The following is a 25,399-nucleotide window of genomic DNA, read 5'->3' on the forward strand; positions in this document are numbered from 1 at the left end:
CTACTACACTTCAATTGTACGTTATCGAAGATAGATTTTGGGCACCGAATATATGCGTTCAGGGCCGAAAAGGGCATATTTCAAGTTCCATGGTACGACAGAGGTTCAAAAGTGTACTTCCGAGTAGGAGCCAGAACTGGACTGTCCGTGCTCAAAGAGAAGAGAAGAGAGAGAAAGAGAGGAAGCCGATTTTGATTCTGTCTGTATGTAAGTAAATACAGTACAGTTCTGGTCGGTTATGGCAGCTTGGTCATCTCTGTGCCGTTTCTGGTTCGTCGCTGTCGCTGTCGCTGTTGTGTTGGCGACAATCAGGGTCTTATCACTGTCAGGCACGGAAACGGGAATTTCAGACAAACCTGTCAGATTGTGGAGACAGCTAGAGTGGCCGATTTCGTGGTCCTGCAAGCACCGTGGATCAAGTGTGGAGACATTGCACCAATACTATACATAGCTGGTTCTGCTTCCACGAAATCAGAATGAAAGCAATCCAAAAATGAGCGAAGGACGTCCATTGATCGAATCTGATTCTGGTTCTGGTCAGACCCCACCAGGACGCTTTTGAACGTCGGTGCAGTCCTGCTTCAAGCTTTGTTTGCGCATTTGCATACCACTTTGGAGGCGTACGGATTTGTCGCGCTGTTCCTCCTCAATCGGGTATAGCGTTGACCACTATTTGATCGCGTCAAAGTGGGCCGGCGTCGCGTAGCCGTTTTTCCCCCATAACAAGCCGACCGATGCGCCTCTTCTGTACTCCCTGTCGAAAATGGGACGGCCCGAAAGAGGCCACCGACGAGAAGCACGACTCAAAACCAGGCCTGTCCAGCCCCCGAAACGATCGCGACAAATTGCGACAGCCCATTTCCGGCCTGACGAGAAGCAGACACGATTCGTTCCCGACCGAGTGTACAGAAGCGCGACCCCCCGAGGTTTCGTGTCATGACTGGACATGAATCAGGACCAGCCTGTTTCTAGCATGTCCAGGCAACCTGAGATGCCATTCCTTGGCCCCCTCTCTCCACAGCCTGGATGTCGATGTTCGGCTGGAACTGTCCACAAGCAGTAGGCCTGGTACGAATCTACTCCATTACCAAATGCGTCCCTCGATCGACTTCACCCTTCGAGTCGTAACGTTACAATACTGTCTGTACAGTAACAATACCGTACCGAAAGACGACACATTCAGTCGCAGGCAGGACTCACTGATACAGTAGCAGATTACAGGTCAGTCTTGTCCTGGTCACAGACACGGAGACGTTACGAAGTGAGAATGACGAACTAGACAAACTAGACAAGCCTGTATGGCAACGACACAAGATGGGGCTGTGCATATTCTCTGTACTGCAAGTTCTGTAGTGGAATCTCTGTAGTGACATGTCTGTAGTGGAAGCTCTGTGTTGGAATCTGTGTCGAAAGACACGTCTCTTGTATTCACTAGTTGACTATCTACTGCGTCTCTGCATTGGCTCTGTCATCCTGTCAAGACTACCAAACAGAGTCTCGGCCAGGGCAAACAGGTTCGTAGCCAGCACCACGGACAGGTTGCAGAGGCCGTCTTCGCTGGCCGGTACACAGGAGTGGACATCTGCGACCCCCGTCAAGGTTCCTGCACGCATCACTAGCGGAAGACAACATGTCTCCAAGAAGTCAGGACGATTTCGACTGTACTCTCTCTGCTTGTGTTCGGGCTCGGGCCGGGAAATGCGCAAAACGATAACGAGCCACGCCTCGCAATCGCCCACTCGTGTCGCCGCGCATTCCTGGGATCCGAAAGAACAAAAGACAGAGAGAGACTGAGGAAGTCAGTCAGACCAGCTGGATGACAGGGTCTCCTCGGCCTTTGAGCGTGCAAGCTCGACGGGTCTCCTGCCGGAGTGGACATCGGTCTTAGGGGCATCCTGCCGGTATGGACATCGGATTTTCAGGGTATTCTTCCTGCCGGAGTGGTCATCGGTCTTAGGGGCATCCTGCCGGTATGGACATCGGATTGTCAGGGTATTCTTCCTGCCGGAGTGGTCATCGGTCTTAGGGGTATTCTTCCTGCCGGAGTGGTCATCGGTCTTAGGGGTATTCTTCCTGCCGGAGTGGTCATCGGTCTTAGGGGTATTCTTCCTGCCGGAGTGGTCATCGGTCTTAGGGGTATTCTTCCTGCCGGAGTGGTCATCGGTCTTAGGGGTATTCTTCCTGCCGGAGTGGTCATCGGTCTTAGGGGCATCCTGCCGGTGTGGACATCGGTTCAGGGCAATACAACCTGGAGGCTTTAAGCTTCTTCACAGGCGGACGACACGGGCGTGAAGAAGAAAAGAAAAGAAAGAAAGTGAAAATAATGGGACGAGCGATGCCCTTATATATTGTCCGATAGTGGGTCCCTCATCTCACCCTGCCCCCCATAGACTAGTGGCCCTTGTGCCCTTTCATCCCAGAACAGGCAAGTGCCAATGACGGTTGCGCGGCCCGACCTCCTTGGAAGACTGCAAAGCATGAACGACTGATGAAACACTTGACCGGTTCTAGCCAGCCATCGGGCATTGCCATGAGAACCGATCCGAGGCTACACTACTATGCCAGCCGGGGAGTCATACATAGAGTAGTCATCGTGCTCTAACAGCCATGGAGGATTCGGTCTTCGCTGTTCCCAGACAAGGGTCCTACTCGGGCTATTGTTTCTCCTGCGAGTTCATGCTTCTCTTGTGTGTTCTTACTTGGCATTGGCTCACTCCAGTCGCAGGTGACTCGTTCAAGAATGGGCTCCCACTGGTATTCCCGATGCCGTCATGTAAGTTGCATTACCTCGGTCCAGGGGCTTGGATCAATATTCCACATGACATTCCTGTTGCAAACCCTGTCCATTATCTGTCATCTCCGTCCTCTCCGTCCTATCCGCTATTTGTCGGTCCTATTCGTCATCTCTTGTTTGCTCGCCTGACTGACTTGGTACCCTTGCCATTGAAGTGGCTGGTATATTTGATGTGACCTATCAAGGGACGGTAATGGTCACGCCAAAATCTGGTCCGGGATGTTCTCGTTCTTGACTCCAAACAGGTCAACCTGAAACTCGGAAATGCCATGGCATGGATCGATACTGGAATAGAGCGATGATGTTCGTCCGGATCCCCGATGTGGCTTGGATCTACCTCAACCGTGCATGGCTACGACACTGGCCGCACGAGTGGATACCAGCAGGAGGTAGTGGGCCGAATACTGGCAACACCTTGACAGTCTTGCACAGTCTTGTGTCGACCGGTCTAATCCCGCCAAGGAAGCGAGAAGACAGGTTGGGAATGACGGCACTTGTCATAGATTCCTATGCCGACGCACTTATCATCAATCTGCCATTTTGCGCCCGTCAAACCTACTCGACACCCCTGATGCTCGTAGCTTGGATTCCTCCATGCTCTTGTGTTCCTGCATGCTCTTATGTTCCTTGATGCTTTACGTTCCTCGATACTCCTATGTACCGACTTCTCCCTTTCCACACAAGAAATCGACCATTTATATCGTTAGTAGGTCAGTATGTGAGGTGTCTCCCAGCTTAAGCTATAACGTGTGAATAGCCGGTGGTTGGCGGCCTGGGCGTCCATCCGTTGTTTGCTCTCATCGCCAGTTGTGACCCGACAGTCTGGTAAGCTAAGAGGAAAAATGCCAGGGCAGTCGAGCGTCTTTTATGCCAAACCAGAGCACTGCCTCGTAATAGTGGAGACCCCAGGGATATCTGCACGGCTGCTCGTGGCTGCTCATGTCATTGGTGGCCATAACACACAGCTCCGCGCTCAATTGATTGCATCCTTCTTATATTCTCCACGTACCGTGACACGTGAGTCTAATTCGCTGCGGGAGTGACTGGGGGTCGACACGAGATTTGGTTGCATTATGTCCTTCTCCCCCGGCCCCCAGCTTTCCTCGACCGATTTTCTCGGTCAAGATAATGTACAGTATTGACAGCATCCATCTCCCACGGCCCCAGCTTTCCTCAATCATGTCTACGCAATAAGCCGCCTCTGTCTCTTTTTCTTTTTCTTTTTGCCTATGTTTTGTCCACATGCAACTGTGCGTGCTCATTATCAGGTACGAAATTCGTGTTCAAACTTGACCTCGCGAAAGGTGGTGCCAACACCCATGCTGGGCTAGCCAATTTTGAGCCCTGGTCAGAATAAAAGAGCGGACTCATGGTGGGGCGGACATACCGTGTCTTGGCCCGCAAGCCAACCGCTTTCAGGGCTCAGCCAGGTCGCAACCCAACAAACACGTGGTTCTGCTGTATGCCATGCTCCACTTACACTTCAATGCCTGCCTGCCTGCCTGCCTGCCTGCCTGCCTGCCTGCCTGCCTCTGGAGTGGGAATGGTAGTTTCGTCCCGTGGAAATCAGAAGAGCCCAGCAGGATGCACAAGCTCAGAAGCCAAGTGGACCAAGCGGGCAAAAAGTGCTTAACTCCGCCATCTAATCAGAACACGGATCTCATTGCCCTTTCCGGGAGGGATGAGCTTGAGGAGGTTAGCCACGCTTTTCATTGCCATACTGGGTTAGCTTTTACTCTCATACTCAGGTCTCACTGATCTAGAACTGTGTATTTAGGTGGATAATATCCTGCTCCTGAATGAATGAGGCAACTATTTGTCGTAGTGAGCCAGAAACGGCTTATGGTGCACGAAGCCATGCTCTTGCTGCGACAAACACACTTTCAGACCGAGAATAGCCAGTCTAGGCCTTTCCCAATCTCGAATTGTATTACCTGGTCCGGATAGCTCAAAATCCTGACCCTTGTGGTGACCAAATCCTTGCCCATTACGTGGAGATCATTTTGTCACGTCTAGCAGCTGTGGGTACACTATTGACATTCCTGGAGAACCACTTCCACACCCCATCCCATTGCGGACACAGGCCATAATCATAGAGTGTACACTTCAATACTCCGAGGCCAGTTCATGTTTGCTGAGCACCCACTTTGTTTCTCAGCTGGCAGGGCAATCCCAAATGTCTTTATAGATAGCCATTTCCAAATCGAATGCGGGAAATTCGTCATCTGTTTTGTTTACAGTTATTCATACTTAACAGCATCACATAACCATCAAGCTGCCTAGGTCAGGACAACCAACATGCATACCAGGCCGCAGAAAATCAAGATGAGCAGAAGTGGCCCATCGCTTAAGCGTAAGGCCAAAGCCCTTGGCGAAAAGGCGAATGTTCTCAGTGTGCTCATGTACCACAACGCCATTGATAACCGGATGGAAATGGAGGTACATGTGCCTAAAGACCTGAAAAAGTTACCGGATTTCAATAAACTTGTTTGTATCCGTCCCTTCATATTTCATGGTCGAACGAGAATTCTGACATTTTCAGGTCCAAAGAGCCATCCGTGGTAAGGACCGAAAAGCTCAAGCTCACGCTCGGGCTCTTGCTACACCACAGCCGACAAGCCCAATTCGCTCACGTACTGCCGACCACGAAACCAGCGAGGAGAGAGCTCAAGCCGTTCCGCTATCGATCTACGACATCATACCCGACGATGACGGGGACACTGTTATCGTGCACGATCCATCTTCTGCTGCAGGCCGGCAAGCGCACCCGGGCCCCTCTTCAGGCTCAGGTAAGCACTCCCACAATCTAATCGGGGTAGAGCGATGGTCCAATCAACTGACCATGGCCCAACAGACGCTACAGGAAGCCCGGACAGCAGACACCAACGTTATTCACACAGAACAGAATCGAGCGCGACGATTAGAGACGGGACAGATGATAATTTACTGTGTTACCAAGTCGGACAGAATAGCGCTTCGACACGGAAAGGCGAGATAAGACAACATAGTATAGGTCGGGCTGGACAGCCTCAATATCCGTCAGGGCGAGTCACGAAGCAGCCAGTGAGAGGCCGTGCACGGCCTCAAGCATTGGAGACACATACATTGGCTGAGGGTCTAAGTGTGCACCGTGCTCAGGCGGAGAGACAGTCCAGGGTTAGTAGAGTCTTGCGTCTGTTGGGAGAGCTTGCAGGAAAGTCACATGGCAACGTGCTAGAGAAGCATTTGAAGGACTCATAGATATCTAGGTCCGTATAAGAAAGATATCCGGCAAAACACCCCCTCCCCCACGAACTTACAGTCTGACACCTCCTTGACCATTCTCGATCTCTTCCAGTCGATCGTACCTGACTCTTTCCACGGCCTCTTTCAGTGCCTCGAGTGCTTCCTGAATCTTGTCCAGCGCTGCAACGACACATGCTAGACTTCCGAGTGGCTCGTACTTCTTATCACCCGCGGCGGAAAGAGAGCCTCTCTGGCCCCCACCAGATGATGTTACGCTGTCATCCTGGCTGTTGCCGTCAAAGTCAGGATCACTGTCCTGCGATGAAGAAGCGATAAACTTCCTCAAGCTTCTTAGGCTATCCGAACCATCCGTCGAGGGTTCTGATAGCTCGAATTCCGCATTTTGATCGCTATCACCAGCGTCGTCGGACGCTTGTCGTTATCATCAGCATAATGAAGATGACCGGCTATTTTCAACAATACTCACCATCAAAGTCATATGGTTCTGGTGATGGTGATGGTGATCGAACTTGTCGCATTCGGGTTCTTCCTGGTGTAATCATTGCTTTTACTGTAGCTTTGCTTGACCTATGTACAACCCAGTATGATGGGGATGGATTCTATCGAGCCTGTCATATATATATCGGTCCCCTACAAGCCTCCATCTTAGGACGTCGGGTATTCGTGTCATCCGCCGCCGTTTCTGGAGCTAGAAGTGTCTGATAGGCTTGATCCAAGATAAGATTCAACTGCTTCTGCGACATAAAATTGAGCAAAATTGGAGGATATCCTGTGCTACAGACAGAATCAAAATCGGCTTCCTCTCTTTCTCTCTCTTCTCTTCTCTTTGAGCACGGACAGTCCAGTTCTGGCTCCTACTCTGAAGTAAACTTTTGAACCTCTGTCGTACCATGGAACCTGAAATATGCCCTTTTCAGCCCTGAACGCATATATTCGGTGCCCAAAATCTATCTTCGATAACGTACAATTGAAGTGTAGTAGTGGGTGTATCAATATGTGCGGAAGAGCTGGTCGAAGCTCACGCTCTTGTAATCAGAATTGATACGGTCCAAAAGAGTACTTAGGGTATACGTACAGGCTATAGCCAGGAATGGATCGTCTGTGCTTAGAGAAGAAAAGAGAGAGACAAAAGGAGGAAGCCGGTTTTGATCTTGTCTGTACTCCTGATGGACAGTCAGATACAGTGGGGGCAGTCAAGCACGGTAGAGATGGAGAAAGAGGCGAGGAAACGACACAAGACATGGGAAACGGTGATCGTGAGCCCATACGTCATTGGGGAAATGGTCAAGCCGAAACCAGCGTATATTCAATTATCTATGTAATGTATGCCATAATGACTACTGAAAATCCACAAACTCTTCAAGATGCGTCTCTGCATTGGCTCTGTTGACCCCCAGAAAGTGAAACTCGAAAGAGCTCTTGCAGAAGAACAGGTTCGTAGCCTGCACCACGGACAGGTTGCAGAGGCCGCCTTCGCTGGCCGGTACACAGGGTTGGGACATCTGTGACACTTACCATATATACATTTTTCTCGTGGTCTGTCTTCCTAATTTGTTGCTTGGATTCCAGAATATCATTCGACCCATGAATTTAGGAACTGGAATTGCTTCGCCTGTGGATTCGATCCATATCAAGACTGATGTCTCCGCAAGTCTATATAGGGACTTGACCCCTTTTAGCCGGGCGTCCTCTTTTGCAAACCACCAAAATGAGACTCTACCAATCGGAACCCAAGCCTTGTGGCCATCTTGTCTTCCCTGTTCCTGCCATCTGGATCATCTAGACACAAACAGGGAGGCATGTTACACAGGCAAAGTGACCCTATCTCGATTGTGATTTTCTGAAACCTTGCAATTTTTGTACATTAGCATTACGCTATCCGCGCATCCATGCGGACCCATACTGCATGACAGCTCATCATGTCCTCTTATGTCCGTAAACTATATTTCCCTTAGTAGTATCACCTCACGCCACCCATGTAATAGCTCCGAGTTGTGATTAGAAATCCTTGGTTGAAGTTGACAGGCTACCAAACCAACCTTGCTCTGGACGTTAGTACTGATTTGTTCAAAAACCATCGACGCCCGGTTGGTATGGGTGAATCTGCATGAGATGTCACCCAGATCGAATTACTCTGCATGTACCTACTTGTTGCCTTCTTTGCCGTGGTCCACACAAAGTGCAGCTCTGATCTCTTCATCATGACAGCTTCGCTCGTTTTGCTCGTTTGCCTTGAAGCCTTTGTTTTACTCAACTCATACTTCTTTGCTCTTTGAAAAACATTCCGTCACCAAGCCGCGGTCATGCCCCCCGACTACTTGAAGTAAACCTATTCTTCATCCTCACTTACACGTGTTGCGCCCGCTAATACTGACCGAATGCGTCCCTGCCAGCAAGAACGAGATTGATTGGTAGAGAGTAGCTTCCACTCCACCGCCTCCTCTACGATTCTGCGACACCGCGTCAGTGCTCACAGGCGATATCTTCCCAAACTCGACCCTCTCTTCGACATGTCCGGTTTCAAACGGCGCAGAAACGGTGCCAAAAGATATCTGACGTCTGTTAGGGTCGCTCAGACATCGACGATGGGGCTCTTCGGCCTGGCCTCTGTCGCGGAGAACCGACCCAAGGCCAGTATGCAGGTCCGCCGCCCGCCGATCGACCGACCACCAGGCCAGCATACACGTTTCACCCTCCAGCGCCTACGGTCTCTCTCGCGACCACAGCCTGCCAGCCCACTTCTCTTTGCCGGTCTCACCAACGACCTCCTGCGTTCTTGGCTGCAAGATAAAGCCAGCCTCCAAACCCAACTGCCACGATCTTCAACAGTTCTCCTAACAACACGTTCTTCCCACTTGAGCCGTACTACACAAGTAGTCACCGATATCAACCTCACTATGGCAAATACCAACTTCCAACACGCCGCTATGGCGACCTTGACTGGTATGTCCTGCTTCTCGAAGTTCTCCCCATTCTAGTTGTTCTTGTGTTACTACAGGATAGGGATGGATGTTAATGGTGGCAGTGCCTTTCCTCCGCCTTCCGAAGCGAAAGACGTCCGAATTTGACGAAGCCGAAGACTCTGAAAGCGGACACCCGGGTCCCTCCAATATCCTCAGGTCTATCGCCAAGAGGTACGTCGTCTCGAGATCTACACCCGATGCCTTTCATGAGCGATCCGACACAGGCCTAACGTGTTGCATCGGGGATTCGCTCGCTAGAATGGAATCGGCCACACGGCCGTCTGGCAAAGAGAAAGCCCGGGGATGGTCGAAACGGCGTCGTGTTGGCTCGTCGCCCGAAGATGAGCTTGGCGGCCCTATCTTTTTCGAAATACATAAGGACAACAGCGCGAGTACGATCGATATCAAAGACGCACGCCGGCAGCCGGCATTACTCGAGTATATCGAGGATGATGATAAGGAAAACACACAGCCTGGGGACGACGTCGTCCAGACATCCCACCATATGGCGCACAGTGGCTGGGGGCGCTGCAGGACCACCAAGAAAACATGGGCCACGACGCCGCGCAGCCCGCTCGCGAATATCACCCCTGCGGATAGACAACGAGAGCGTGATTGCGGTGTTACGGGTCGGCACACCATTCGTCGGCGTGGCTGGCGAAGACCTCGTGCCGCCGCTGCCGCCATAGGGCTCCGCTTGTGTGTGCCCGCTGGTACAGCACTACATTGCCCGCGACGCAGCGCCCGCCCATTCGCCAGTAACTTCGTCGCGGATGGACAAAGAAAGCGTGACTGCGGTGCTACGGTGACAGGGCCGACGAAATACCTCTCATGAAGATACCACCCGTACCACAACTGCAGGTGTCGACGGGCAGGAAGAACCTTGTGGCGCCAACGACGCTATCATAAGCCCAGGCGCGAATGATAGTGTCGAGTGGGAGACTGGCACTAACGCTAAGGCCAAAGGTCCGCGATCCTACAACTTAGATGTAACCTCATCAACTTGCACACCACACCTAGCCATGAAGTGGAAGAGCCGGCACCACCCACGCGCCTTGGCGGAAGGTCTACGTGCTACAGCCAAGCACATACATTCCCACCGTACATCAAGCCGGCTTGCCGACTGCCTCCGACGTCTTGCCCGCGCTTGGCTGCTATGCCCGAGGACGATGACAGCCAGATACCTTCCATACGGCGCGCCGTAAGGCCTCAATGGAAGATTGACCGCGAAGCCGCGCCGCCCGCTCAACGATATCTTCGTCGCGGTTCGACGACCAGAGCCTGATTGTGACGCTACAGCACGAAGCCGACTACGAAGTGACTCCCTTCGACGCACAGCCGTACCGTGCCTGCGCATCCAGCGTCAGGGCCGGGTTGGGCCCTACCTTCTCACACGTCTACTAGGGCACATTCTGGTAGCCATAAATGGAACATTGGCCATGACGCTGCGCAGCCCGCTCGCCGAGATTTTCGTCGCGGACGGACAACGAAAGCGTGATTGCGGTGCTACGGCACGGAAACCGTCATGAAGTGACTGCGACGAGAACCTCGTGGCGCCAACGACGTTGTAAACAGCGTCACGGCTGGGTAGGAGACCAGCACTAGCGCTGAGACCAAGGTGTCCGCGCCCGCAACGTCGAGGTGGTCTCACCTGCTCACATATCTACTAGGACACGAGTTGAGGTAGCGATAAATGCAACATTGGCCGCGAAGCCGTGCCGCACGCTCGCCGATATCTCGGTCATGGACACGTCATCCCACACGCCTTAGCGAAGCATACACGATGTGCTACAATATAGCACGTACATCCCTTACCGTATATCAAGCCGGCCTGCCCACTGCTTTCGATGTTCCGCCTACCTAGCGCCTGGCCGTTGAGCCCGAGACCGGCACTGCCCAGCCGTTCCAAACGCAAGGCCCGCAACCAACCAGTGCACCATTATCTCGCAAGCCATCAATCCATCCGTCGCCATCCACGAAGACACCACTGACGAACGTGATCGACCTGTTCTCTAACGAAGAAGTATACTTTTGAACCTTTTAGTACCACGGTACTTGGAAACATGCCCTTTCCGGCCATAAATACATAAAAGCACTGACCAAATATACCGTCGACAATCCTCAATTGTTGTGTAGTACTGTGAGGATCAATAACTGCGCAGGAGCCTGGGCAGACCTCGCGCTCTTGGGATCAGAAATGATACTGTCCAAAAGAGTACTTGAGATATACTTAAATATGGGAGCAAGAAATGGATCGTCTGTTCTTAAAGAAGAGAAGAGAGAGAGAGAAAGGAGCAAGCCGATTTTGATTCTGCTTGTATGCTCTGTCTTGTAACATACTGTTACACCAGCTGCTCGTTTCTTGAGATGCCAGGATGCGAGCCATTTATTGTTCCAAAGCTTCGTTGAACTTCCTAGTCTCACTGGTCCGAAAGAGCACCTCCCCAGCCAGATCCAGAAAGGTCCTTGGTACAAAGTTACCTTAGTTCGGCCACCAACAAACTCCAAAATGAGGGCTTATAGCCATTCAGACTGTATATAGTATAAATGAAAACCAATTGACAAACTAAAATATCGAGCAACGAGAACTCAACCAGGGCTCTAAGAATCACACGGCTGCCTAGCTACCATCAACTTCATCATGGCCTCACCGACTTATAATCCCACCCATTCTCATACACACATGGTGCCTATGTCTGTTCATCACTTGGCGATCCAAGAATTCGCTGGCTTCCTACACTACCATCAAGCGTATACAGAAGGCGTCCGACACCGCAATACCCAACTGCAACAAGTAATTGATCAATTACACAAGAAGATTGACGAAATGTCGGATTTTCAGCAGAATCAAGGAAAAGTGATAGAGGCACAAAGAGAACGTGTTCGTTTCTTAGAGTCTGCGCAAGCCGCACCCAGTCCGCTCGAGTTGACGCCAGCCGAATACGTTTCGACGGACAATACTCAATTACCGACGTCGTGCAATACCACACCAAGTTACGCTGCAGCCGTAGAGACGCCGAAAGAGGATTATATGTATGAGGAGAGTTTGTTAGCCTTCGTAGAGTCCTTTGGAAATACTGGAGAGGTCGTTACAAAGAGTTTGAAGAGAATATCCGAGGATGAGTCCGAGGGCGATGCCAAGCGACAGGCTCGGGCGGAGAATTGGCAAATAATGAGCGATTCTCAATGATTGGATAAGGTTTGGTAATATAAGAGCGATTCACTACAGTTACTCCTTCATGCATGGTGATCTAAATTGAGACGTCTTGTTAGAATAAGTTGGTTACTGATAGCGAAATAGAAGGTTTCTGTCGACCGTGCTATCACATCCAACTTGCCAAAACGCCACGAAATGCTGGCTGGCTAGAGCCTTTGTATCTGCGCTTACTTCAATCTCGAAATGTAATTACCGTGTAACGTTTAGCTAATGCTCTAATGACTCATGTCTTCGAACACTATCAGGCTGCAATCTTGTTCGCCAGCGGTATCGGGATAACCTCTCAGCTGTCTAACGTACGCGACCTGGTGATGGGCTCCAACAGCGGGACAATACCGACGGAAGCAGTAACGCTCGTCTGGGATCGCATTTGTCGGAATGATCGTCGAAGATAAAGAAGAGGTTCATGACGTGACTTTAGTTTTCTACTGCACCATATTGGAGACTGACTCCGTATTTATGCTATTTATTCTAGAACTATTCATCTAACTCAGCATGACTCACTCATCTCAATACCTATCGTGCTATGCTGACTCTTGAACAAAGGAAAACGAGGGGCGTCAGGAAACAGATCAGCAGAAGTCGTGAGATCATCCGCTTTTATGTAAGTCCAGCCCTTGTCATTTGCCATCCTCATCATGCGTTCGATGACTTCTTCCTCAGGCGTCGAAGACGTACCCCGTCCTTGAATTGAGACGAGTCGTACATGTTTCATGCTAAACGCATTCCAATCGTGTAGCATGTGGAATCTATACAGCGAATTCTCATCTGCAGGTGTGAATAGTAAAATGATGCCGTGCAATGTACTCCACCAGTGAGACTCGAAAAGTTTAACGCAGAGATGAGAGAGATCGCGAGTGTCCCATATTTCAATGGACTGATCAGCGGAACCGACTGAACCGTGTAACTCATAGCACTTCCACCTGACCCCTTTGCACGTGAAGGGTCCGGATACGAGCGAACTTCGGTATGACCAATAGGCACCTTGAGATCGTCCTTGGTCCAATCCTTTTCTTGAAGGTTCACCAAAGATATGAAGAGATCTCTACCACTGAAGTCCCCGCCTAACAAACAGATGCGTAACGTGTTTGCATGACTGCTCCCGGTTGGCGCTTGGCTTGATGGGGTGATGGAGCGGAAGGCGAATTGCTCCTCAATAGTTTTGGAAACAACTAGCTCGCGGTATAGCGCATTCAGCATGAACAAGCCCAGGAGAAGCTGTAAGTGTCAGCGCAGGCCTCCGTATATCAAAAATGCACTTACTCCTATGCATGCTTTATGGAATCCTAAAACTAATGGGATAACAGAAAGTGCTTACAGCATGCACAAGGCCCACCCCGCCACATTCTCGTACCATGTAGCTTGGCTATCGAGAGTCCGTAGCATAGTCCACCCGCACTGAAATATGACGGAACGACCTGCAGAACTCTATTGAACCGGAATAAAATTCCAATGCCAATGCACTCCGGCAAGAGGACCAAGGTTCCCAACATGGACCACGTGCTTGTTGCCGTCAGGAGACGCAGCTTGGGCGGCTCATGTAAAATGTAAAAAGACTGCCTTTATTAAAATTCACTTCTTTGATAACGACTGGCGACTTACTTCAAGTGGGGTCACGAAAGCAGTCCATGCTAGAAAGTGGCCTGGTCGAACTCGAATGATATGGCACTAACCACCATGCGGCGCTGTAGCTCCAGTCGGTTTCTTTGATGGTGAAAATACACTAGCGTCATGTCGCGTTGTTGGGTAGGGATGGACAATTGTCTGAGGCCGCTCCATCTGAGGCAACCCTACATTGACATTGTAGTGATATTAGCACATGAATTCCTCCGCAGCTTTGCCACGGATAAGGAAGGATAGGTGACAGGTTGTGTTTGGGAGCAGCTTGTGCCACCAGTGAATCTCGTATGCCACTTTAGTATAGAGAGAACTTGGTTAGACTTAGTGCTGTATAATAGCATTTCATCTTTAACGGAGTATTTCACTCACCACTCATGGATATTGAGAGATTATCCTGGTCCATAATGCTCATATCATCACAGCGGGCAGGGGTGCTCCGGATAGACGCAATGCAAGCCACAAGTGCAAGGTCTCCATCTACTCATGCCACCACCACGTATCCTGAACGTTCTAGCCCGTGTTCTCCTGCCTGGCCTCGAATGGTCGAGCCTAGTCTAGTACTTGATGCATGAGGATCAATGAAGAACCTTGCAAGGATCTTGATATGTCAGGAGCTATTACAGGACGGATCCGTGTGTGAAGTACCTAAGACAAAACATCGGCCGTCTCTTTTCCTCTGCCTGTGCCTCCTCGTTCTTTTTACACTACTATTGCTTTGTAATGCGAGCCATTGCATTCTCTGGGACGTATGGCGGATTCGGGTAGGGCCAAGTTACCGAAAAATCCGTCGTTTAACGCGGTAATGTTGCCGGGCTCTGCACCAACGGACCATGAGGCAAAGAAGGCTCCCGTGGCGGCTTCTTCATGGTTGTTCTTGTTAGGCGCCTTGGCGGAGTAGCCAAAGAGCGAAATTAGTTTCACTCGGGTCGAGTTCAGCGGCAAGGCACCGTTGATGTTCTTTACAAGTCACATGACCCTCGTCCGCGCCGTCGAAGAGCGTCGATTGGGCGTTGGGATCCCGGGCGTCTACGGTCGACCCTTCCCTCATCATCTAGGGGTTGAAAAGGTTCACACCATTATATATATGAGGATAAAGCGGAGGTTTTAATTGTTGGCTGGTGACTTGTGTGGACAATTCACTGCCGCAACGTTTCCTTACTCCTTGAAAGTGGTTCAAGATTTAACAAAGCCTTAGAAGCTTGAACTCATTCTAGTAATGATCCGTAAGTGTCTATATAATCATGACCATAAGCCTAGGAATGAATAGAGTCTTACAATGCACATGATGGACCTTGAGGACGTGTTTCATGTATAAGGAACACGAATGGTCAAACAAAACTTGCCAGTATATTGCACGTCTCTTATGAGATTACAGGTGATGGGATGAACTTCGCTGTGGCAGGCCAGCGTTATCAACCGCTTCCCCCGGACATAATCGCTGGGGTGAACTCCGCTGTGGCAGGTCAGCGTTACGAACAGAGGCATGACAACGACATCAATGCATGATCGGGGAGGAGAACATCATATCTCGCTTGGCATCTCAGCAGATATGCCAACAGTCTCCCCCATACCCTCCACATCAATGCCTAATCCGCCAGAGGTCAAAAGCCATGGTAGGTGACGCGGAAAGCCTGACTGCAGACAACCTTCTAACCCTAAGGAAGTTGCAGATTCGAGACCGTAGCCAAAAGTGACTTTCCCAATCTAACCCAACCCCAGATCGTTCGTCACGAGCAACAGCGACTTCCATGGACGAGGTGCGACAGCACGGCGAACGACACAGCTAGCCTGTCGGACGTTCTGACTGACGATGAGACCATCAGCATCAAGGCCAGCAACATAGAGCCTCCATACTCCCCGATACACTGTCTGGTTAGTGAAGAGTCCAACGGCTCGCAGTCATCCTCCATGTCGCTGTCGCCAACCCCACTCGCTGACGAAGGAAATGTGACAAGGGGCATGATGAAAGAATCGGCAAGCCTGAGAAGTAAGGGCATTCACACCGTTGATATTGGGTTGAATAGAGACAAAGTGACGCTGACATGATGTTCTAGGCTTACAGCCTCCTCGCGGCACTGTGGACCATGCTGCGAGTACGGATCGAGGAGAGGACTTCCAAGCCGGGTCGAGCAACACCGCGCTTACAGAGCGGGGAGAGCGAATCGCGCACAAATCATGCACGACATGCGGCTTCGGCACCGATGAACTATTACAGCTCTGTGAGAAAGCGCTGCAATTCCATCGACACGACAAGATTGCCTGGAATACGTTAGTCAATGATAGTCATGCGGTGTTTTCGGAGGAGAAGAATGCGGCCATGCTGAGGATCAGTCTCTGGGCAATCCGAGACTATGCTATGACGATGAGGAGAAAGCGAGTTGATGGCGGTGCTGCTGCAAGAAGCAGGGACGGCTTGACCTTGTTCGGGCCACACAACACCTCTTCAAGCGACAGATCCCGAAGAACCGTCTGCACTCCTCCACGAAGTCACACGGACCACACTTCTGATGATGCGTTGTACCTCAGGGAGAAGGATGGTCATTTGGGACACACCAGTGATCAAGACTATGTAGACGGAGAGCCATGGGGAAGACCGGCCAAGAGACGACGTGTCATGTGTCATAAGCCTTGGAGTCCTCGACAGGAGCAGACTCTGCGAGCGGGGATGGAACAAGAGCGGAGCTGGGAAGATATAGCCACAAGACTGGACCGAACGCCTGGAGGAGTGAGGCAGAATTGGATGATGATGGAGCGCATTTTCTGTCGGAGGAAGCGTCGAATTTGGAGTCCATCGGACTGATGGGTCTCTATGTAATCGAACGAGAAGAGTCCATGGGCACAACTACAATGAGTGCGCATATATTACAACAGACAGGATGTACCAGCCAGGCAAAAATAAACACCTGGAAGGTAGACCTGACAAAAAAGCAGAGAGATATACGACCATACTTTTCTTCCTCGAGGACCCTGTATTCCTGAGAGAAGATCAAGATCGCAGAAGTGGTCCATCACTTTGCCGTAACACCATCGCCCTTGGCAAGAAGGCAACTGTGCTCTATCCGTCGATCCTACGGCCGTATTTTTCAAGAATATAGGGTGGCACTAGAGGACTTAACTTCAGTGCGACATCAAACAGACTGTAACTCAAGAAAATACTGAAATAATCAGTCGAACAATGGTGCATCTTGTCAGGGCTATAATTCGTTTACTGGTGTCACCATAGCGCTGGTCGTTGTGCTTTCTGCAGAGTCTACAATTACCGTCAACCTCAAGGCATACTTACCGGCGTAACAGTCATGCCGTATTTCGCGGCTTCCGAGCACTCTGTGTAGTCCCGAACGTGTTGAATATTTATATAAGATCACTTGCCCCCATGACCACCCATGAGCAATAAATGAATCAATACTTGTTTTCTTTTCTTTTTTCGGTTTTTTTTTCTTCTAAGTAGAGTCGTAAGAAAACATTTCTGTCTTAACTGTTATGATTGTACACAATCAAATCGTCGCTATAGAATGGAGAACAACCGCCAGACCTCCTATTGTCACTTCCTCCAGGTATGTATTCCCTGCGAACGTAATCCTTCATGCTCATTTCTGTCTAGAGCTTCGAATCATGATATACGACTATCTTGTACCCGGTGACATGCCTCTGACGTTGTCGTGGACGGCGTCCAGTCGTAAGCGGAGCAATGAAATACGCGCCAAGGGCAGGGTGGGGAATCTATCTATATCTATCAACGAACTTTTACAACTATTTTTCTTGGCGCCCCGCTGTTAGGGCGTGACAAGGCAACTACGCTAGTTTAGTGGCACCACTGGAGTACACCCTTAATATCTCTTGGCATTCGAAAAATTCTTTTTGACCTGAATGACAACCCCTATAGACCAGCCGCCTGGCACACCCGCTTCCAGCCCGGGGACTATAAGCGATGGAGCCTCTCTCCCTCGCACCCCAAGGAAGCCATGCGGCCCCACTACCCCGAGCAGGCTCCGCCAAGTCCTACTTAGCGACATTGCTAGCAGCCCGTCACAGGTTACTGAAACCGACTACACACCATCCTCCCCCCTCAACACCAGAGGCGGTACTGGCAAGATCAACAGCATCATCGGAGCTAAGCGACCACGGATTGAAGACATCACCGTTGAAGTCAACGACAGAAGATACACTGCCGACGATGATGAGCGCAGAACGAGCCCTGGCAACTGTCAGAATCAGGTCGCTGCAGTTCTTGAACGCGACCTGCGCATCCAGCAAGAAAAGATAAAGCTGTTTCAGGACTGTGCGCATGCAATTGATCAAGTCCTCCAAAAAGCAGGCACCGACCTTTACCTCGATGCAATGGAGTTCTGCTCCTTCTTCGCTAACCGCCTCGATGATTGGCTTACAGAACATAGGTCGGCACGGCGGAAGGCCAATGCTGCAGCGCCGACAGGAGAACATGTCAAACCATCCTACGCCCAAGTAGCTGCCTCGAAGAACACTTCGGCTCCATCGCACAGAGCTCAGCGAAATACAGCAGCTGATGAAAGAGGCATGGACCGCATGGACCGTACGGACCGGCCACGCCGCAAGGAGCAAGAAGACAACCGCATATTTGTGCGCATGGATAACTCCCGACTCGAACCATATGGCGTCAAGTCCACCCTCGTGCGAAGACTCGGACTCGACTATCTGGAACTCCGCGAGGTGACCCGGTGCGCTTCCGGCTTTACGCTGCACCCACGGGACAAGCCAACCCAGGCAAAACTCCTGGCCCTCCAGAGCGAGATTATCGACATTCTCAAAGCACAGAAAATTGAAGAACATGTCGTGTGGCACCACTACAAGCTGCGGGGCTGTCCACGAAAAGTCATGACAGCGGAGGGGCTTACAGTCGAGATCGACGAAACGGCTGTTGCCAACGAGGCAGAACTTCAGACAGGCGTAAGGCCTGTGAGGTGTGTCTTGTCTAAGCATACATCTGATGGTGACGCAGAGACAGACTGGCTCGTCTCCTTTACGGGGGAAATCAATCGGCCATTCAGGCTCTTTGCACACTCCATGACGTCGTACCGTCTACGCCGGGAACCCCGAGTTCCCCAGTGTGGAGATTGCTTCTCCTTTCATGGCAGAAATTACCGTTGTGGAAAGATAATTTGCGGAACCTGTGCCAAACCAGTGCACGAAGGCAACTGTAGCAAGCCAATCCCCAAATGCGTCAACTGTCACGGCCCGCATGCTGCCACTTTTGAGAAGTGCCCGGCACGGCCGAAAGTGGTGAAAGGAATTATTCGCAGACCAGGCGCGGAGCAATTACGCGAGATAAGGCAGGCAGGCGACCGTGCGAGGTCTCAGGCATTTAGCTCTGCAAAAGAGAGTACTGTCGCTCCAGGAAGCGGCAGGACCGAAGCCAGGGATGACAGGCAGAGCGCTGATGCGATGCAAGTCGAAGATGAAACAGGCACGGCTCACGAGAGCCAACAGGACAACAATGAGGAGACGATTATCGTATGCCCGTAAATGCAACTAGGAATCAGACACAGACACGACGCGGACACCTTGTTGTGCACTGCGTGAATGCGGCAGGGGGGCAGAGGAGCATTGATCCGACTGAACTAGCTCTTAACCTGGCCGACTACGAAGGAGAGAGGGCGGACATTATTCTGATGCAGGAGCCGTGGATCGGCGTCCCACCAGGCAGGAGAATGATGGTCAAGGCGCATCCCAACTACAACGTGTTTTCCCCGGTAGATAACTGGGACAGTGATACAACGCGGCCGAGGTCGCTGGTCTATGTGAGGAAGCACCTTCAAGCCCAACAGCTCCGGCCTTACCAGACCAGGGACGTGACGTGGGTCAAGGTGCGAGGTATTACTTTTGTTAGCGTATACAGGTCAACCACAGACCCGCAGCAAGTCGACAGGATTTTGGAAGAGTGGATTCCACCGTCTGGATGTGTCGTTGCGGGCGACTTTAATGCCGGCGACGCCTCTTGGGAATCGGGTAACCATAACTACCATGGAGGGGAGATGCTGGGTAACATCATGTCTGCACATGGCCTAGACTTGATCTCCGAGCCCGATGTGCCGACGCACGACGATGGCCATGTATTGGACCTGGTGTTCTCCGACATTCCAATGGCAGAGGCGGCAGTCAGCGAGGCACTCCACTCGACGTCGGACCATGAAACACTCCGGGTCGTGGTACCAATTTCTAGGGATCTGGAACGGGTGACAAGGCCATGTAGATGGACCGTACCAGTTGACAACATACCTGAGCTGGTGGAAATGGTCCATGACAGGCTGCACGAACTTCCATCGCTAGGTTATACTGGGGAGGAGCTAGACGGCTACGCTCAGACCCTGGGTGAGATTATCTCTAGCTGCATCAAAATAGCTGGTCGGAGGACGTCACGATTCCGATCTACGGTTTGGTGGAATGATGAATGCAGAACCGCGGTTGAAGAATACAGAAACGCAGCAAAAAGTAATACGAGTCAAGGGGACAAGAAAACCGCAAGGAAAGTTTTCCGCCAGGTTGTGAGGAAGGCTAAGAGGGAGTATTGGCGGGGTGTGATTGACGGAGCCAAAAGCCCGAGTGATCTGTTCAAAATCATATCCTGGCACAAGATGACAGCAGGTCTGAGCGCGCCCCCGATCATAACCGGTAACAGAATCTTTGAGACACAGCTAGACAAGGCGAACGCACTGCGAAGGGCCACGCTAGAGCGAAACAACGGGGAAAACGACATTCCCAATCCTTGGTCAGTTCCAGTGCGACAGCGGACACCCATCCCCTTCGAAAAGCACGTATCGCTAGAGGAGGCCGAGGCATGCACGGTCGGGGTTAGCAGCACCTCGCCTGGGGTGGATGGTCTTACCGTGAAGATACTCAAGGCATGCTGGCCTATCATTGGGAAGCATGTAACGGACCTCTTTCAAAGGTGCTTGATGGTCGGGTACCACCCGAAGCCATTCAAGGTAGCCGAGGTGGTCATGATCCCCAAGCCAGGGAAGAAGGACTACTCTGACCCCAGGACCTATCGGCCCATCTCTCTCCTATCATGTCTTGGGAAGGGGCTTGAAAGACTAGTCGGCAAAAGGCTAGCATGGACAGTGATTGAACGCGGCATCTTGGCACCACAACACTTCGGGGCCTTGCCGAAGCGTGCAGCGACCGATCTAGTAGCAGCACTCGTCCATGATATTGAACAAGCTCTCGACCAAGGCTTAGTTGCCACACTAGTAACAGCGGACGTCAAAGGTGCCTTCGATGCAGCCCTCGTGGGTCGACTGGTTGTGCGGATGAGGGAGCAGGGTTGGCCCCACTTTCTGATCAGATGGACAGAGTCGTTTATGACAGAGCGTTCTGCCAGGGTGCGGTTTGAGGATACCCTGACCGAGGTCGAACCGCTCCACTGCGGTCTGCCACAAGGCTCACCAACGTCTCCCATACTGTACATGCTCTACACGGAACCCATCTGCGGAAAACTGGGTACAAGACGGCGGCGATTTGGATATGCAGACGACATTGGGATCCTCAACGTCGGGACGACACTCCAAGAAACGGCCGTCGAGGCGACAGAACAACTGAGAGAGCTCATCGACTGGGGACAAGACAATGGCGTGGAATTTGACCCTGCCAAGACCGAGATTATGCACTTTTCCAGGAAAAGAGACACCAACAATCCTATCGTCACCCATGGCACCGCCCGAAAGAGGGCAGAGCCTTCGATGCGCTGGCTTGGAGTATTCCTCGACAGGAAACTGACTTTCAGAGACCATGTCAAGCACTGGACGGGCAAGGCAAGCCGAGTGGCGAACCACATCCGCAGTCTATGCAACACCGTCAGAGGTCTTCCGGTAGCGTCGACAAGGAAAGCCGTCACGTCCTGTGTGATCCCGGTCCTCACGCACGGCCTTGAGGTCTGGTACCCAGGACGGGAAAGGACGAGGCAGGATAACACGACTTCGTCATGCCGTGTCAAGAAACAGCTCCAGCAGATGCAGTCCGTTCTACGAACGGCAATGAGAGCCATTCTGCCTGTGTGGAGAACGCACCCAAGCCATATTCTGCATTTCGAGTCGCAGATGCCGCCGGCTGAGATACTGGCAGAGTCCATCCGCCGACGCCACGGTTTCCGGCTTGGGCGGGTCGACAAAGAGCATCCACTAGTGCGGCGGCTGCCACTACAAGCGCGAAAGGACCCCACAAGACTCCAGAGATGCCATCAGCTAGTCCCCATATTTCCGAGGCCAGAATTGGTCCGGCCATCTTTCAAGAAACCACCACATCGGGGAGGCAAGGATGGAGAAGCTGAGCTGCTCAAAGAATGGCTCCGGGAGAGAAATGAGGAAGAAGAGCTGATCGTGTACTCGGACGGCTCGCAGTTACAGGAAAAGGGACACAAGCGCACAGGCTGGGGGTTTACCATTAGGAAAGGCGGTACCACCGAAGAAGTGTACCGAAACCGAGGCAGGCTGCACCGGGCAGAGGTCTTCGACGCCGAAGTGCACGGAGCGTTGCAGGGACTCGCAGCGGCGAGGACGATCGGGCCGAATAAACGACTGTTTGTCTGTCTGGACAACACATCCGTGGTGGACGGGCTAAATGGATCACCACCGGAATCGTCGCAAGCCATCTTTCTACGTTTCCAGGAGCTTGCATCAGGGCACAGTCCTGGGGTGACGGTCAAGTGGATCCCGGGACATCAAGACATCGAAGGAAACGAAGCTGCTGATAAACTTGCCAAGGAAGGCGCAATGCTCGAGACGAGGATAGACAGTCTGCCTACGGTTGCATGGGTACGGCGACATCTCAAAGGAAAGAGAAAAGACGATTTTGCCCGCTGGTGGGCGGCGCAAGACGAAGCCAGATATGAAGATGTGCATTCATATGCGGCGGTGTCAAAGAACCTCGTCTCATTCAAAAGGGCTACGCTGCACAGGCTCCTGGCGGCAAGATCTGGCCACGGCGACTTTGCAGCATATCATGAACGATTCGGGCATACGGACTCCAATAACCACTGCAGTTGCGGAGAGAGAAAGACACCAGAGCATATTTTCTTCTGTAGGAAATTGCAAGGACACCGACTGCTCCCGAGGCACACGCCAAGGGCGGCTTATACACAATATTTGGGGGAGAAGAGTGCGCAGTGGGCGCGTTTTGTAGAGAGGAGTAACTTTTTCACAAGGACATGCCCGAGATGAAGGGCCGTTTGAATTGACGGACTGAGTGAGTGTTCTCACTCAGGTCCTGCAATAGCGTGGACTGGCACGTGCGCAGGCTGGAATGTATGTAGATACTGATACCTCCAAAACCCTGCGATGTATGGCTCTGGGAGGCGTGGTTTGCCCTAGTAAGGGACGGTCCCCACGTTAAATACAATCAATCAATCAATCAATCGACTGAAGACTGTAGACTGAAGACTGAGGATTGATGACTAAAGACTGAAGACTGTAGACTGAAGACTGAGGATTGAGAATTGAAGACTGAGGATTGAAGACTGAGGATTGATGACTGAAGACTGAAGATTGATGACTAAAGACTGATGACTAATGATTGAAGACTGAAGATTGAGGATTGTAGACTGAAGACTGAGGATTGATGGTTGAAGACTGAGGATTGATGGTTGAAGACTGAGGATTGAGGATTGAAGATGGAGGATTAAAGATGGAGGATAAAGGATAAAGATTGGAGGATGGAGAATGGAGGAGAGGTGGAGTATTAATAAAAGACGGGGCTAGTTTTCAAAGTATTGATACATGTTATTTTAATACTTAACGTAAACGAACGTGTATTAATATTATAACACCCACAATGGTACTGTGCGTCCTGGCAGCTATATAAATGTTACGAACAAACAAGACCCTTGCCAGCGCAGGAGAGAAATGACGGCGACTAAGTACGACAGGACCCCACGGACCAAGAAGGGCAAGGCCCATGACGGTGGGGAAGACAGCCGCCGACGGTGGCAAGAAAAGGTCACAGCCTTGGCAATGATCCTAGCCTCGGGATCACTGGGATCATTATCATTCATGAGATCCCAGAAAAAGGATTATACTCGATGGTATAATCCAGTCAACATCAGTGAAGGAATGAATGTATTTACCAAGGATTGGATTTCCTACTCTACATAGACAGGCATTACTTCAGTGATCAATTTAAGCATCTATCTTACCCATAGGTGAGCTCAAGCTCTGACGACTACACTTGTGAATATCTTTGCTCAGTATATTTGTAAAGGTCTATTTCTATAGTCTTCTATTCGTGGTTAGCATATCTTATTAGCATACACCCAGCCTGTCATAATAGTTGTGGTTTTGCAACCCGATAGTATAATCGTCACAGTAAAGAGATCTCGCAATCTCTACGAGCCCATCTCACTGTGTGTGCCTGTTGACGACTGGCACAAGCCGGGTTAAGGGGACCGTAGCGGGATTCGAGCCCGCTTGCTCTCGTCGCCCACCGCAACAACGAGAGCACTGCCAGGCGCACTTAACACTGCGCCATACGGGCGACCGCGGACGACTACTTCGCATCGTACCATCTGGATGGAGTGGAGGACTGTCACAAATAGACGGAGCCTATGTTGTGGTTCCTGTCCCCGCCTTTGCCTTTTTCATAAAAAGCTGAATTTCTATCGTATGCCAAATGACCATTGACAACAGAGAACGACTTTTCATTTTTCATCTCACACCATGAATGATCCCTTCGTCTGTCTCGTAGACGTCGCTTCCCGAGGCAAGCCCAGATCGGATTGAAAATCGTCATGAGATATTCTTTTGTTGACGAAAAAGTGGTTGGTACATGTATGCTCTTTGAGTAGTTAAATAGTCGTTGTGAAGCATTGTTGTGTGTCGTCACGATCGCAAGATGGTGATATGGCCCACCAGTGGTCAGCGCCTTGTCCGACGCCCTGAAATACCAATCTCGAGAAACTGATGTCCAAACTTCCATTTCCAGGCAGTCGTCTTCAATAGCCATCCTATATCTTGCCAAGTTGTCCAAGTACTTTACCCATGTGTCTTGAAACGCAGGTACTGTTTCGTAAAGTAGTGTCATAATGTTATATGCGAGGAAGATATATGTTAACATATGCTCTTCAGATTCAGGAAGCCGCCGCCTAAGTAGCTCTAACAACGGATGAATCCCGCGGCACCATATCCTTGTTGGCATATGATACTCAGAAGCCATGCGTCGTAGGCCAGGACTGGCGGACGGATGCTGTGAAGCTAACAAGAAGTCGTAGTATTCATGTAGCAATGTTCTGTGCAGGGCGATCAATGCTTGCCACTGCTGGTTATGCAGCTTAGTCTCGGTCGGTGAGGATAAGGATTGAGCGTCGTCAACTTCGATGCATTTATCTTCGACCATGATAAGACCGGCGTAGATACCAGCGACTTCAGCCGCCAATTGCTCCTCAGAGATTGGCTTAGCCTTAAGTTGTTTTATCAAAGGAGTCGGAGCCTGGTATATCTCCTCTTCATCAGCAGACTGCTCAAACTTGGCGTGCGCGTGTGTGTTGTTGTTGTTGATGAAGAGAAAATCATCAGTGTGCATAATAGGCTGTGCTCTCGA

The 25,399-nt window shown here is 51.0% G+C and overlaps 9 protein-coding genes across 9 annotated transcripts; 5 read left to right on the top strand and 4 right to left on the bottom strand.

Moving 5' to 3' along the window:
* Positions 1 to 1,799: 1,799 nt before the first annotated feature.
* On the bottom strand, positions 1,800 to 3,408 carry BKA67DRAFT_660115 (uncharacterized protein; the record flags this gene model as incomplete). Its single annotated transcript, XM_046107565.1, has 2 exons — positions 1,800 to 2,248; positions 3,354 to 3,408. The coding sequence occupies 2 exons, from the start codon at positions 3,406 to 3,408 to the stop codon at positions 1,800 to 1,802; spliced, it is 504 nt and encodes a 167-aa protein (XP_045957794.1).
* A 242-nt stretch (positions 3,409 to 3,650) lies between these two features.
* Positions 3,651 to 4,304, top strand: BKA67DRAFT_570080 (uncharacterized protein; the record flags this gene model as incomplete). Its single annotated transcript, XM_046103140.1, is given in 4 exon segments — positions 3,651 to 3,707; positions 3,723 to 3,961; positions 3,972 to 4,121; positions 4,182 to 4,304. Coding segments are annotated over 3 exon segments (224 nt in total), but the record flags the coding sequence as incomplete, so codon positions are not given.
* Positions 4,305 to 4,801: 497 nt separating this feature from the next.
* On the top strand, positions 4,802 to 6,091 carry BKA67DRAFT_322978 (uncharacterized protein). The gene is made up of 3 exons (XM_046096196.1): positions 4,802 to 5,281; positions 5,337 to 5,583; positions 5,649 to 6,091. Exons 1-3 carry the CDS (start codon positions 5,093 to 5,095, stop codon positions 6,032 to 6,034), a joined length of 822 nt encoding a protein of 273 aa, XP_045957796.1. The 5' UTR covers positions 4,802 to 5,092; the 3' UTR covers positions 6,035 to 6,091.
* BKA67DRAFT_537181 (uncharacterized protein) lies at positions 6,029 to 6,582 on the bottom strand (the record flags this gene model as incomplete). The annotated part of the gene is made up of 3 exons (XM_046100275.1): positions 6,029 to 6,038; positions 6,094 to 6,451; positions 6,507 to 6,582. The coding sequence occupies 3 exons, from the start codon at positions 6,580 to 6,582 to the stop codon at positions 6,029 to 6,031; spliced, it is 444 nt and encodes a 147-aa protein (XP_045957797.1).
* Positions 6,583 to 8,550: 1,968 nt separating this feature from the next.
* On the top strand, positions 8,551 to 9,838 carry BKA67DRAFT_537182 (uncharacterized protein; the record flags this gene model as incomplete). Its single annotated transcript, XM_046100276.1, has 2 exons — positions 8,551 to 8,983; positions 9,066 to 9,838. The coding sequence occupies 2 exons, from the start codon at positions 8,551 to 8,553 to the stop codon at positions 9,836 to 9,838; spliced, it is 1,206 nt and encodes a 401-aa protein (XP_045957798.1).
* A 1,806-nt stretch (positions 9,839 to 11,644) lies between these two features.
* On the top strand, positions 11,645 to 12,193 carry BKA67DRAFT_537183 (uncharacterized protein; the record flags this gene model as incomplete). Its single annotated transcript, XM_046100277.1, has 1 exon — positions 11,645 to 12,193. The coding sequence occupies one exon, from the start codon at positions 11,645 to 11,647 to the stop codon at positions 12,191 to 12,193; it is 549 nt and encodes a 182-aa protein (XP_045957799.1).
* A 543-nt stretch (positions 12,194 to 12,736) lies between these two features.
* Positions 12,737 to 13,900, bottom strand: BKA67DRAFT_570097 (uncharacterized protein; the record flags this gene model as incomplete). The annotated part of the gene is made up of 5 exons (XM_046103141.1): positions 13,620 to 13,900; positions 13,484 to 13,533; positions 13,176 to 13,438; positions 12,790 to 13,143; positions 12,737 to 12,755 (listed from the first exon to the last, which is right to left on the bottom strand). Exons 1-5 carry the CDS (start codon positions 13,711 to 13,713, stop codon positions 12,737 to 12,739), a joined length of 780 nt encoding a protein of 259 aa, XP_045957800.1. The 5' UTR covers positions 13,714 to 13,900.
* Positions 13,901 to 15,418: 1,518 nt separating this feature from the next.
* On the top strand, positions 15,419 to 16,842 carry BKA67DRAFT_570100 (uncharacterized protein). Its single transcript, XM_046103142.1, is given in 5 exon segments — positions 15,419 to 15,453; positions 15,479 to 15,490; positions 15,504 to 15,827; positions 15,895 to 16,685; positions 16,704 to 16,842. The coding sequence occupies 4 exon segments, from the start codon at positions 15,423 to 15,425 to the stop codon at positions 16,638 to 16,640; spliced, it is 1,113 nt and encodes a 370-aa protein (XP_045957801.1). The 5' UTR covers positions 15,419 to 15,422; the 3' UTR covers positions 16,641 to 16,685; positions 16,704 to 16,842.
* Positions 16,843 to 24,631: 7,789 nt separating this feature from the next.
* Positions 24,632 to 25,276, bottom strand: BKA67DRAFT_506592 (uncharacterized protein; the record flags this gene model as incomplete). Its single annotated transcript, XM_046097137.1, has 1 exon — positions 24,632 to 25,276. A coding segment is annotated over one exon (645 nt), but the record flags the coding sequence as incomplete, so codon positions are not given.
* Positions 25,277 to 25,399: the final 123 nt, after the last annotated feature.

This window comes from Truncatella angustata (genome assembly GCF_020726525.1).
Source record: "Truncatella angustata strain MPI-SDFR-AT-0073 chromosome Unknown BKA67scaffold_5, whole genome shotgun sequence".
Taxonomy (NCBI): domain Eukaryota; kingdom Fungi; phylum Ascomycota; class Sordariomycetes; order Amphisphaeriales; family Sporocadaceae; genus Truncatella; species Truncatella angustata.